The sequence below is a fragment of the Leuresthes tenuis genome, unplaced genomic scaffold (genome assembly GCF_036924035.1).
Source record: "Leuresthes tenuis unplaced genomic scaffold, fLeuTen1.0.hap1 SCAF_22, whole genome shotgun sequence".
In the NCBI taxonomy this organism is placed as follows: domain Eukaryota; kingdom Metazoa; phylum Chordata; class Actinopteri; order Atheriniformes; family Atherinopsidae; genus Leuresthes; species Leuresthes tenuis.
Genome location: NW_027325376.1, coordinates 12526393 through 12539547, shown reverse-complemented (window position 1 = coordinate 12539547; position 13155 = coordinate 12526393). Strand labels below are relative to the sequence as shown.

The window sequence follows — 13155 nt, the reverse complement described above, 5'->3', positions numbered from 1 at the left end:
AGCAGCCACTCCCTGGGGTCTTTCTTGTAATCTTTTATAGTTTCTTGGATATAGTCTTGATTGATAGTTCTCCAGACTTACTTAAGGTTTCTTTCTTTGAACATCAGCTGCTTTTTCACTTATTTTCAGTCCAATCCTTGTATCTCGCCATTTTCAGAGGAATTTATTTTTTATTCAAGCCACTTAAAACTTACCCGTGAATCATTCAAGCATAAAAAAGAACCCTTAACCCAAAGAATGAACAAGTGTTTGGTTTTGCACATAACAGACAACCTAGTGAAGAACCAATTTTGTATGGCTTGATGCTTTTTAACTAGCAGCTTGTCACAAAGATTTGGTAATTACTAATTTAGTTTAATTTAGTTTAAAAAAATAGGTATTAGCCACAAAACTTGGAATTCTTCATAGTAGGGTGCGGTGTAGTCTCAAAAAAGGACATAGGATCTCATCAGAAATGGTCCCCATGGGTTGGTAGCTGTCAAGAAGATATTCTTAAGGAACAATGAGAAAAGGCTGAGGTATGATAATGACAAAAGAACTGGACTGACAATCTGCAATAACAGGTCTTATGGAGTGATAAATCCGCCCCAGACCAGGGACCTCAACATTATTAGGCAGCCAATGTCCACAGTAAAGTTTTGAAATGCCTATTCCTGAAGTCTACTAAAGAAATTATAGGAGAACTTGTCAAAGAGGGTTTGGGCTGTGCTGAAGAATGAACGTGATCATACCAAATATTGACATTCTTGCTCATTCTAATTATTATTTTTTAGCTTATGCAGTATATTGTAGTTCCTTTTACAGTACTGAAACAACACACACTCATACGTCCTCTTGTTGTCCTTACACTTTTGAGCACTGTTGGATCTCCTTGGATTCACGAATAGGTTCTAAATTTTAAGTCTGACTCTACATCCTTACGACTTTCACTCAACTGTTGTATTTTTCCCTTCAAAATAGAAAGAGCCTTTCATCGTTTAAAAATGAACATTAAGTCCCCCAATTGTGAATGAAAAGAATCTCTTTAATTCTCTTAATTAAAACATAAGCAGTGATAGTAATGGAGTATTACCAATGGCAGCTTTGACTCATCCAGCAGAGTCTGTATTCTTATAAATCAAGTCCAGTTTTTCACTCAAATCACACAGTGATTTGCGTCTCAGGGGCTCCATTTTATTTCATATACGCTCTTGATTGGATTACCATCCTTTTTTCCCCATCAGCCAGTCTCTGCTCTCCCCCCCCTTCAGCTTTTCCTCCAGCCTGAGCAGCAATTGCAGTTGATTGCGAGCGGTTGAGTCCATACAGCATGGCGGGGGTGTTAATGAATTCCAGCAGACTGCTAAATGAGGACTTATTAAAGTGCTGCCGCCTCGTAGTTTGACATTTCAGAGCTTCTGGTGGAGTTTTAAATCGCTGCCTCTGCAAATGTCACTGGCTGACTTGTTGGAATGGCTGACCATATGAATAGAAGCTAGTGTTTGCTTCTGCTGTAGATTATGAGAGAGTGAGTATGTGTGACTTTACCAGATGACTGGGGGTGTTTTTGTGTTCCTGTATACATATCTGCAACTTGGTTAATTGTGTAACTTTTTTTCCATCCCTCCAGCTACGTCAGATGGGACCCGTCAAGGACTGGATAGCATGAGAGGAGGAGTGTGTGCTACACAAGGCATGAAGGTGGTCCTGAAAGTAGGACAGAGTAAGTCCTCACACCTCTCTTTTTCTGTTTTATTTCACGCACAGCTCGCCCATGCGTGGTCTTTGCGATAGAGTCTTCTTTGCGTGCTCTGTTTTTGTTCATCGCACATAATCAAATCATTAAACACAGTGTGATCAGCACACACTGGCACCGGTCCACCACATCTGTGCAGAACAGAGTAGCACATATTCATTAGCGCACCTTATCTTGCATGCAGCCTCTTCCACTTTTAAACCATCTCTCTAATCTTTCTCTTTCTTACACACACATACCATACAAGCACACACTGGCACGTACCTTTCATTGTGCGTGTGTTCTTGCTGAGCATATTAGGGCTCGTTAAGTGGTGAGAACAGCGCAGAAGTGTGGGATCAGTCAGTTCTAATGAGCCCTGTTGACTCCCTTCTCACTCTGGCTTTTAACTGCTACTGACTCATACAGGACACACACACACACACCCCTGTGCATAAACATTAGCTCACACATGGGAGGGCATAAATGCCCAACACAGCCATGTGAACACACACAGAAAAAGACGCATATCCCCATGCAGCAGACCTGCCAGCGAAAGCACGATATCAAAATGACTTCATTCGGCATTATAGCACACAGTCAGTGATTTTTAATGACTCGTAGCTGCGCACATTTCTAATTTGTTTGGAAAATATTCACAGGTAATGACCCTCACATGCTGGTTTTTCATGAAAGCAGCACAAAAAAGGCCCGTTTAAGCATTTTCACTGACCTGCACGTTCCCACTCATAATAGGCAGCTGTCCTTCACATGACCGCCCTTATATACACACACGTTGAAAACACTCGCCTATTCCTATTTCTTTGATCTGTGCTGTGTTATCAGGCCCAGAGTATTGGAAGTTCTCTTCAGCAAAGAATCAAGTGGTGCTGTTGTGGCTCTATCAGCCTGTAACATCAGCATAGTCAGCTTAGCTCAATAGAAATACCACCTCACACGTTTTTTTTTTCCCCCTGGTTCTTTCACCACATGGGCAATAGAAAAGCTACCTTGCCCTTACACACGTATAAAAATCTCTGCCAGTTCTTCTTCATTTGTGTTTTTTCTCCTCTGTCCTTCTCTCATGTTTCCTCTATTACCCTTTTCCTTCAGACAAACTCACTTGCTTCCTTTTCAAATTCCCTTTTTCCCTTTCCTCATCATCTGCCTTTCACTTTGCATGCCAGCCAACCTCTCCTTACAGCTCCCCTATTCTTTCATTTCCACTCTTTTCCACCGTCTCTCCATCTTATCTGCTATGTGGCTGAAAGGTCACGTCTGTGTTGTTTGTCGTCTAAATAAGCGGCATGCCGCCTCGTGGTGATCTCTGATGAGATATGCTGCTATGCTCTGCTTCTAGGAACACACACATTTTCACCCAAGTCCCACTCGCATGCATCGACCTGTCGTCTGTAATTTTATTCTTTATCTGTCTTGCTTACTCTGTGGATTTGTCACATAGACACACATACTTTCTCATACCTCCCTCCGGCGGCCCCTGCTGACCACATAGCAGTTCCTATTGATCCAGCCTGCAACCCTCCCCCAACTTCTGTTTGGTCTCAGTCAAATGGAGCTGCTAGCCAATAGCCTTACACTTTTCTAAATGTCAGTAGATATAGGTTGATGACTGTGCACAAACACACTCGCAGACCAGTTTGTACAACCTCCCAAAAAATGGGATGACGTGTACAATATCAATATAATCACAATTAAATGATTTGCAAATCTCATAAACCAATGATTGTTTGCTCATAATAAAACATAGAAAACATATCAAATGTTGAAAGTAAGACGGTTTACTATTTCTTGAAAAATATTAGATTATCTCGTATTTGATAGCAGCAATACAACTCAAAAGTACCATGTTTACATGTGTTCTTGTCTTATATAGGATTCTTCCAGCTCGACAGTCCTGGGTAATTTTTGTCATATTTTGTGTTTAATGGTGATCCAAATATTTTCAGTAGCTTAAAAGTCTGGACTGCTGGCAGTTCGGCACCCAGACTGCTCAAGGCCTACCCTGAAAAAGACATCATCTGGGTGGGAGAATATGTTGCTGTAAAACCTGTATATGCCTTTCAACATTGATGGTGCATTTCCAGATGTTCTAATCACCAGTTCTATAGGCACTAGTGCAAACCCAAACCACCAGAGGTGCAGGCTTTTAATCTTAGCTCTGACAACAAGCTAGATGGTCCCTGTCCTCTTTAGTTCGGAGAATACAGCTTCCATGATTACCAAAAAGTTTAGAATTTCGAACCAAAACGTTTTCCACTGTCCCTTAGTCCATTTTAAATGATCTTTGGAGAGGGCAGTGTTTCTGGATCATGTTCACAAATATTTATTTATTTATTTTTTTTTTCGTGACGGAGGTTTAACCTGCATTTGCAGATGGCACAGACGAAGATTTCTGTGTTTTATTCACATTTTACACAGCCAAACAACTTTTTTGGAGTTAGGGTTGTACATGAGTAAAATGAATGTGTATATATAGATTTATTTTGTATTTTGCATTCCATGATCGGGTGGATTTTGTTTTCTTCCCTGCTGCCGCAATAACAGTAACAGTATTTATTTATTTATTTATTAAATGTTGCATGAAGTGCAGATCTGAATTGCCACAGCCCAACGTAACACTCCTCTTGCATTTTATTGTTGTCCAGATGGTTCAGAAGCACACAATATGAGTATTTTTTTAACCATCTCATTCAGCTTTGAGAAGTAGCACTTATACAATGGCTGATTTTGTGTATGTGTATGTGCATCTGTGCCACACAAACACACTTTAATGCCATCACCATCACTGAGGGCTTGCTAGACAGATGGCCTGATTTAGCGACTACAGATTACAAGCCGTTATGGCCTTGTGAAAATTCACTCAGGCCAAAACAACAAACAGCCTCTCTTTAGTTTCCCATTTCAACAAATGGAAAAAAGCTCATACGCGCCACATCGAAGCCCTGTCAATATGTACTCTCCTATAATGAGAAGTTAAGGGAGGGAAGTGTTTATTAGACCTCCTCAGTCTCTATTACTTTTTTGGCTGTGTCTCTCTTTTGTAATATCATCTATTGGTTCCAGTTCTGAGAGTTTTGGCAGTTGTAGGAGATAATTTCTGTAATTCCCCTCTTATTCCAGCCTTATTTTTCCTCCCCAGACCCATATGGACTGCCTCCAAAGAAGGAGCCGTCAGCGGGACGCACCACCATCAGAAACCCAGGTAAGCAGGAAACCAAATGGAGATAATCCCCAGCAGATCCATCCACAAAATGGATGGAGGAAATAAGCAAAGACGGGGAGATATAAAGAAAAGCTGCAGGGAGAGGGAGGGAGGAGGCAACAGATGGAGAATGTGCAGCGGTGACATCTGTGGATCTCTCAGTTTAATTCCATATTTCTCTCTACTTTCTATCCCTCTCCTCCTTCGTCTCTGCACCCGGCCCTTCGAGCTAAGTGCTGCGGGCAGGGAATGGATGGCTAATAGCTACCCTGGGAGAAGGACAAGAAAAAGGGAGGGAGGAAGAAAGAGGGGGGGTAAAAGAGTGAGTGCGAGAGAAGCGGCGACATTTTGGAGAGTTATTGTTGTCATTAGTTTGGACGGCCTGGATTCTGTAGTTCTGTCAAGAGACAGAGAAAGAAAGAGAGAATGACAGAAAGAAACTTGACTTACGAAAAGCTGAGGGAAGAGAGGAGAAGAGGCACGTGGGAGGGATGGAACAGAGTGAGTAGAAGTGGGGAAGCACATAAGGAGGAGAAAGAAAGGAATAATTGAGAAGCAAAGAGGAGATGGGAATACAACAAGGATGTGAAAATGGAGAAAGACTAGATTCATGCTCTACCTCAAAGTTAATCAGTGGAGGGGAAAGAACATGGTTCACTCTGAGCTGCATTCATTTCTTTTTTTCTCTTTTTGTGATTTTGGATTTGTGATACCATGGTAAACATGTGAATTGATACATTGACACCTTTTCCATTTACTTGTCTGCGTATATGTGAGGACTGTATGTGTGAAGGTAGCAACAGTAGCATGCATTGTCTTTACCCAAATGTGTGAAACTACTTATACTACATGAATGATTTAATCACACACATAACAGCGTATTTCACACATTTTTGACTCTCAGACAGGGGCATATTAACACACACTTAACCACACATCTGAAATAACTGTTTTGACTACTGAGACAGCAATCATCTTAGGTTATCCAGAGTTTCTCCCTGTGTTTGTTGTCTCTTCTGATCTGAGCTTTAGTTGTAGACGCATACTAGTATATTACTGCGATGTGAGCTATTAAAGCATATGAATTTTAAGTTTTCAATGCTCTGTCACCAAATTTGCTACAACCTCCACTCAGCCAAATAAACACACTGACAATTATACACTCACTGCTAATTCACTCTTTGCAGTCCATTGAGAATAAACGTTCATAAATTTGTTTCATATCGGAGAGGAAGGTGCTTCTGATGATTGTTATAGAACTGCCAAAGTAGCATTAATTTTTATCATGCAAATTGGCTTTTGAGCTTAAAGGGTGAGCTTTACGTTTGGATAGTTTTAGACCCAATACTTTCAATTCAACAAGGGTTATTGTAATATACCTCCTTGTGAGTTTCTATGGAAAAGTAATTTTGTCAAAGCCTTTCAAATATAGTCATTCAAAACACACACAGATTTAACTTTATTTTAGTAAAACTTTCTGACCTTTTATATGTTTATCTCTAAGGTGAAATTCACTAATGATGTAGAGGGAAGTCATGGAACAACAAAGCCTTGAAAAACAGGAAGACAAGAGAATTGGAAAATAGGGCGAGTGAGAGGGGAAGGAGGCACAGGAGAGGTAAAGAATGAGGATAAAATAAAGAGAGTTGGTGAAAGGCGGCAGTTATAATGGAGATGGAGAATGAGGGATGTTGGGTTAATGGAGGGAGGAAGAAAGCGGGAGGAGGAGTAGGGAGTGTAATCGACGTCCGGCATTAGAGCTTTGCTCCCAGTCAGTCCAGCGCAACAGGGGGGCCGAGCAGCAGGGGCTCCGCGAGGTGCGCTTGTGTGTGTCTGATCGCATGGTTGTCTATGTCAGTATCTCAGTGTGTGAGTGTGTCTGTGTTGCTAGGCACTGAGCTCAGAGCAAGGTAGGTCATTACAGCTACAATAACCCAAAGATAGAGAGGGCCACGGAGCGAGAGGGGGGAGGAAACGGAGGAGACGCAGGAAGGGCGAAAAGAAAGGGATGTGTGCCAAGAATAATGATGGACCAATCCAAACACTCTATCTCAGCCTTAACCAATTCACAACTCACGCTTGCACGGTCCAATGCTAGAGCCACCCCTACCATCCCCATTGTATAAACATAAGCACAGATGTACACTCACATACACACCTCCATACCAATGTTCACCTGCTGAGTTCTGACCCGACCCCCTGCAGAGACAACTGTGAACTCCGAGGCTGTGACGATCTTCGGTTTCAGGCGAACATGTAACAGACGGAGGGAGAACTGGGCTGACAAACTGAAAGATAGTCTGACAGACAGTTTGATAAACAGACCCACAGATAAAAAGACAGACGGGCAGGAAGGCTAGCAGGCAGGCGGAGTGTGTGGTCTGAGCGTAGAGGCAGAGCGAAGAGGCTTTCTTCGTGTGGCTGGCTGTAATACTAAGTAAATACCCTTGTTAAGGTTAGGGAAATAGAGTGTGTTACCTTGATACACACTGTGGCTTAGCCAGGCTTCCCACAAAAGCATACACTGTACAGTGCAGCCACACTCGCAGTGGACATTCCCCTCCATTTTATAAGCACTGCTGTCCACTTCATCACATCCATAAAGAGACCACAAATAAGCTTCTGTGAGATTTGCTGCATACTTGCTGCATTCTGCCGGGTTAAGTTGATGCTGCCACTTCTTGTTGAGCTAAACCATCACCATTACTCATGTTATTGTGGTGCAGAGTCATAAGTAGTGGTGTGTTTTTTTTTTTCAAAGGCTCATGAAAGCACATCTTGTGAAAGCTAGCTGTGTTATTACTCTGGTTTATTTGTCAAGATTGATAGGCATATATTGTAGAAGCACTGAGAGCAGCTGCTGATATTGTGGATCTCGGAGTAATACTTTTTCAAATTTTTTTTTCAGGTGGCACAGGAAACTCCACCCACCCTCGAGGGCCTCTTGGAGAGGACGGTGGAGGTGAGAACGGACCCCTTCAACCTTCTAACATTGCTCTCATCGCTGGTGCTGCAGGAGGCTCTACCTTCCTCCTGCTCGTCACCGCTGTGATCTGTATCGTGTGCTACCGGCGGCGGCACGCAAAGCACTCGGACACCCACCACCCTCCTCTGTCACTCTCCTCCCTCACCAGCCCCAAGCGGGGAGGCGGTGGGGGCATCACCAGCTCAAACAACAACGGCTCCGAGCCCAGCGACATCATCATCCCTCTGCGGACGTCAGACTCGGCCTACTGCCCGCACTACGAGAAGGTGAGCGGGGACTACGGACACCCTGTCTACATCGTCCAGGAGATGCCGCCTCAGAGCCCAGCCAACATTTACTACAAAGTATGAGATAGCCACTGCTCTGGCCGACTGGACACACCCACCTCCCTCCAACCGTTAATAACCAATCCCCCACTCCAATTGAAGCCACAGCAAAGCTTGCCATCACAGCTTCATCCCTGATCGCCTCAATACTACAAGTATTGTCCCATTGGACCCTCCCCTCTTTGCCCTGTGAGCCCTCAACCCCGGCCACAGTTGTGTTTTCAGCTGAATAAACCACCCCAACCCATTCTCACACAACTGGGCCGTTAGGTGTGTGCAAGGGGTAATGTCCTAACCGTACATAACCCTTCTTAACAAGGCCCTCACAAATGGGTGAGAGGCTCTGAGTGCCCCTGCCTTGTTAACTCAGAGCTAAATGAGCCCCACCCCCCCATTATTGAAGAGTCACCCCCTTAGCACCAGTGTGTATGCGCAGCACACACTCTTTTTTTCAGTGTGGACCTGGTGTTGGGACATGTAATGTTTTAAAAAAAGAAAAAAAAAAGATTGGAAAGGACTTCAACGGGGGAAAAAAAGAAAGACTATCCCACTTAGCAACCAGAGAACTCTGATTCGCAGAGGCTATACCCGCCTAGACCACCAATCCCACCCCCTCGGAGCTCTGACAGCCAACCAGAGACCAGCCCCTGCCGCTAACTCAACAATAGGATCCTAGATTATTTGTGATTGTTTCTCCTGAGAAAACAGTGGCCTCAGACTCACCTAATCGGCACGTCTGAGCGGCGCTCTTATGACCAAGCCCAGGCCTGAAGAGGTCTGGCCAATCGGTGACACTCAGAATCTTGTATATTTTAATAATATGTGTGAGTGTGTGTGTGTGTGTGTGCGTAAGACTGTGTGAGTGCGCATACAACTTGGATAATAATTATGGACCTGCTGCTCCACATTAGATATGTGTGTGCAGTTAGTGTGCTTCAGCAAGTTTGCATATGTGTGTGGGGTTTAGTTTGTGTGTGTGCTTTGTATGTGAGTGATTGTGTATGTATGTGTGTGTTCTTTAGACTTGTCTTAAATACCAAAACACAAAATAGTGAGCGAATATCAAAAAAGTGAGATTTTTTTATGGCTATCAACACTTATAGATTATATATATGAATATTCAGTAAATAATTTCTAGATGTTTTTTTTTTCTGATTTCTATTGTCTATTATTTTTACCCTCTCCTTTAAACTAAACTTCTGTTGCTAGACATTTTTTTATCTGATATTTTTTGTGTTTCACAACTTTGAGTGAGCTTATTACCTGCCCTTTCCCTTTGCGTTGTATATTAATTTAATCCTGTGTTTTGTTTGTTTTCGTTTTCGGCAAGCAGAAGTTGTTTTTTATCTCTTCTTTATTTCATTCACTCCCTCCTTCTCTCCCTCCTCTCCCCTAGGGCCTACTCTGTGTATATTTTTATAGCTCCTTGTACTATGCTGTAGTTTTGAGGTCTAGACCTCGTTTGTGGAAGTGTTGAGGTAGAACCATCTATGAAAGTCTTTTGTTTTTTATTCTTTTTTTTTTCAGTGCAGAAGTGAAAATGGGTTGCGGTGGGGGAGAGATGGTGATGGTGGGGAAGGGGAGGCAAAGGGCGACAAAATGAAAAAGAAGAATAAAGGAGAGTGAGCGCTGTCTCAGGAGGAGGAATAAAGCGGCATCTGAATGCAGAACTTAAAAAACGAGATGGAGAAAGGGAGGGAGATGAGGAAGGAAAAGACTGTGAAACTATTGCACACTAAAGAGAGGAAGCTGAGGGGAAGATGGGAACGGCAGAAGTGAGAGATGAAGGAAGGATGGAGAGAGTCTCCTCACTGGAGATGATGGACTGACAGCTAAAATGGACTTAAGAGGAGCTGAACTCTTAACATGGAAAGGAGAGACCTTGTCTCAAACAAACACACACACACACATCTGCTGCGATTGGACTCCTTCACACTTTACGTTAACATGAGATGGAGCATTTCGGATTAGTTCCTCTTTTCCGCCAAAAAATTTGTGTTGAAACGCATCTCTGTGTATCACACGACACACACACACATGTTCTCATTTAAGATAAAAGCACACACATGCACAGCTAGCAGTGGACACTCTTGAGAGAAATCCCCCCAGACAGTCAGTATGCCCTGTTTCTCTCTGTTCAACACACATGCACAACCTGCCACACAACCTAACGCAAATTTCACACACTTTAATGACTGTCACAAATGCTTACTGATTGCATTGAAGGACACACATTCTCTCCCACTGCCCCAAACACATTCACTCACACACACTTTCACCCACACTCGACAGAAAACCTGATTACTTTCATATGACTCTGTGTTTCTGTGATTAACACTAACCCGATGGACATGGAAGGGATGAAAAGGGTGATTGTGTGTTGTGTTTTCTCCTCTACTTCACATGCTCTCTCCCTCTCTCTCTCTCGCACACACACACACACACACGTGCGCGCGCCCGCGCCCTCTCTTGCATAAACACACTAGTGCCCGGCACCTCGACCTTGGAGTGCAACAGCACATCGCTGTGTTCAGAGGTGCAATACATTCACATGTGCATACTAATAAAGCTGTTTTGTGTTGCTCAAACATGTTTATGGCTTATGTGTAAACTTGATGGCAGCGGAAAGATTTTGAGTTGTTTAGACACACACACACACACACACACATATACAAAGCCACCAGTGTTGTTGCCATATTTCCTGTGTGAAGCCAGTGTTAAATCTGAACCTTTCAACATTTCTCTGCTGTGTTTTGTATCAGTATCATATAATCCTTTAAGTGTCACATTTGTCTGAAATGACTTTGTTCAAAAACATGATGATGTTCAGATATCGTTTTTGTACCATGAATGAGGAGTTTGGATTGTATTTGTATCAAAATTGATTTCAATAATGAGAGGGGGGAACCACCTCAAATTCTTCTTTTTGTGCAACTACCAATGTGTTTGTTTTATGTAACCTGTTAAGTTTGTGTCTATTTAAACATGCTCAGAGTACCTAAAAAATCCTCCAAGCCAAATGAAGTGTCTGTTACTCTCTGTTCAGCAACCTCAGCAACATTTTGGAGCACTCAAATCCAAAATGACAGTTCAGAACGCAAAACTTCTTGGACTTGTCGACTCAGACAAAAAAGCCACTGCCCCGCTTTCTGTCCATTCTGCTCCCTCTCCCCCCTCCCTCACACCAGAATATCAAGTATCTCTTGGACTCAAAGTTTTTAAGTTTTTGATTTTCATGTTGATGTAATTTCAAAGTTGTGTCTCTGGCTCTCACTGTTTGTGTTTGGTTGACCCAACATGTTGGCTTTTTTGGACGCAGCCGGTGGTTGTCATGTTTAAAAGAGAAAGAAGAAAGTGCTGTTTCTATGGTACACGGGGCAGAAAGAAAAAAAAAACAGCTCCCTCACCTCCCCGTTGGTTAAAGTGTGTGTGCGTGTAAATGTGTGAGAGTGTGTGTGTGTGTGTGCTTCTTTGTGCCAATAGCCAGCGAGCGGAGGCCGCAGATCGAGGTGGCTCTCATATGTGACGTGTTGAGACTTTGTATTTGGGACACCTCTGTGTGAGAAGGTCTTTTTTTGTGTCCTCTCCTCCTCTTCCTCTCTTCTCCTTACCCCCTTGTCTACTCATCACAGTGACCCCTGAACCCTCCCCCCCCCCTTTCTTTACTCCTGCCCCTCCCCTTCAACACACCTCTAAAGAGAGGAAAAAACTAGTACATTCCTGGTTTGGAAAAAAAGATTGAATAAAAAACAAACAAAAATGTTTAAGCACCACTCTTTTGGTCCTCTTGTGTGATTCATTATTGAGTGAGAGTCCGCTGAGGTCTTTTGTTCCGCCAGTGTGTGTGAGACAGGGATTGAGAGAGAAAGTTCCTGAGGCCCACTAACCCTGCCTTTAACAGCAGGTCTCTCGCCTTATCTCTCCTTTGGGTTCATCTTAGCAGGGAGTCTTTCACTGCCTCTGCTAATAACACTGCACACACACACACACACAAACACATTGGCTCTCCTACCAGTGTTATCAACAAGTTATCAAACCAAGCTTCGTTAGTGTTGAGTGTTGCTTGGCAACGTATTGACGGAGCTGATTTTTTCATTGTCTCCCTCTCAACACCCCTCTTCCTCATGTGTCCATCCCGCTCACCCCCCTCCCAATTTTTGGCATATTTCTATGGTAACTGTAGGCGTCTTTAGCCAAAATTTCCAAAATTTGCTTCATCCGGTTGTGGATGTGAATCTGTGCGTGTGTATGTTTATGGCCCTTTCAGAGCATGGTGCGCAAGCAGGGTGGCCTAGCGTAAAATAACCAGGCAGCTGCCTTTCATCTCTGATGCATGAGAGTAGATTACTATCCGTCACACACATCCATTCGTTAATCCCACCTACACAAGTTCCACCACATGTCCGTACACAAATGCAGTCTTTTGCAATACCACACACCGTCATTGATCCTGGAAGACACTTGCCACTGCCTCTGCCATGACAACGTGTCACTGTGTCTGGGGCCAAAGCACAATGAAGGCTGGAAAACGGCAAACATCCAACCACTAGCAACCTGCTGGGGCTGCTAATCTACCAAACACCTGCAGTCAGTCATTGCTTTCCTCTGCAGCAATTTTCTCATTTTCATCTCCTTTCCTTCCTTTTGTACACACAGTGCAGCAGGAAGCATTCAGCTCTAATCTTATAAACCTTCATCACAAACAGCTTGTAAAGCAAAAAGATTATTTACTGGGACTGAGAATTAGAATCAAGAACTGCTCTCTAATTAGAACCGGCTCAGCAGTCTCTTTATCTCAAGTTATTCCTGATATGAGGTACCCTTTTCACAACATTTTGATATTAAAGCAATGACAGTCACACTTCCAGGAGTGACCCTGAAACTGAAGCAGCTAAGTGAAGTTTGG

General features: G+C 43.2%; 1 protein-coding gene across 1 annotated transcript in view; it reads left to right on the top strand.

Annotated features, from left to right (window-relative positions):
* Positions 1–12022, top strand: part of efnb3b (ephrin-B3b) — a 77170-nt gene extending 65148 nt beyond the window's left edge. Inside the window, exons 3-5 of the mRNA XM_072376863.1 lie at positions 1610–1702; positions 4875–4937; positions 7846–12022. Coding sequence (XP_072232964.1) covers positions 1610–1702; positions 4875–4937; positions 7846–8273 — 584 coding nt within the window. The 3' untranslated portion in view covers positions 8274–12022. The remainder of the gene's footprint in view (positions 1–1609; positions 1703–4874; positions 4938–7845) is intronic.
* Positions 12023–13155: the final 1133 nt, after the last annotated feature.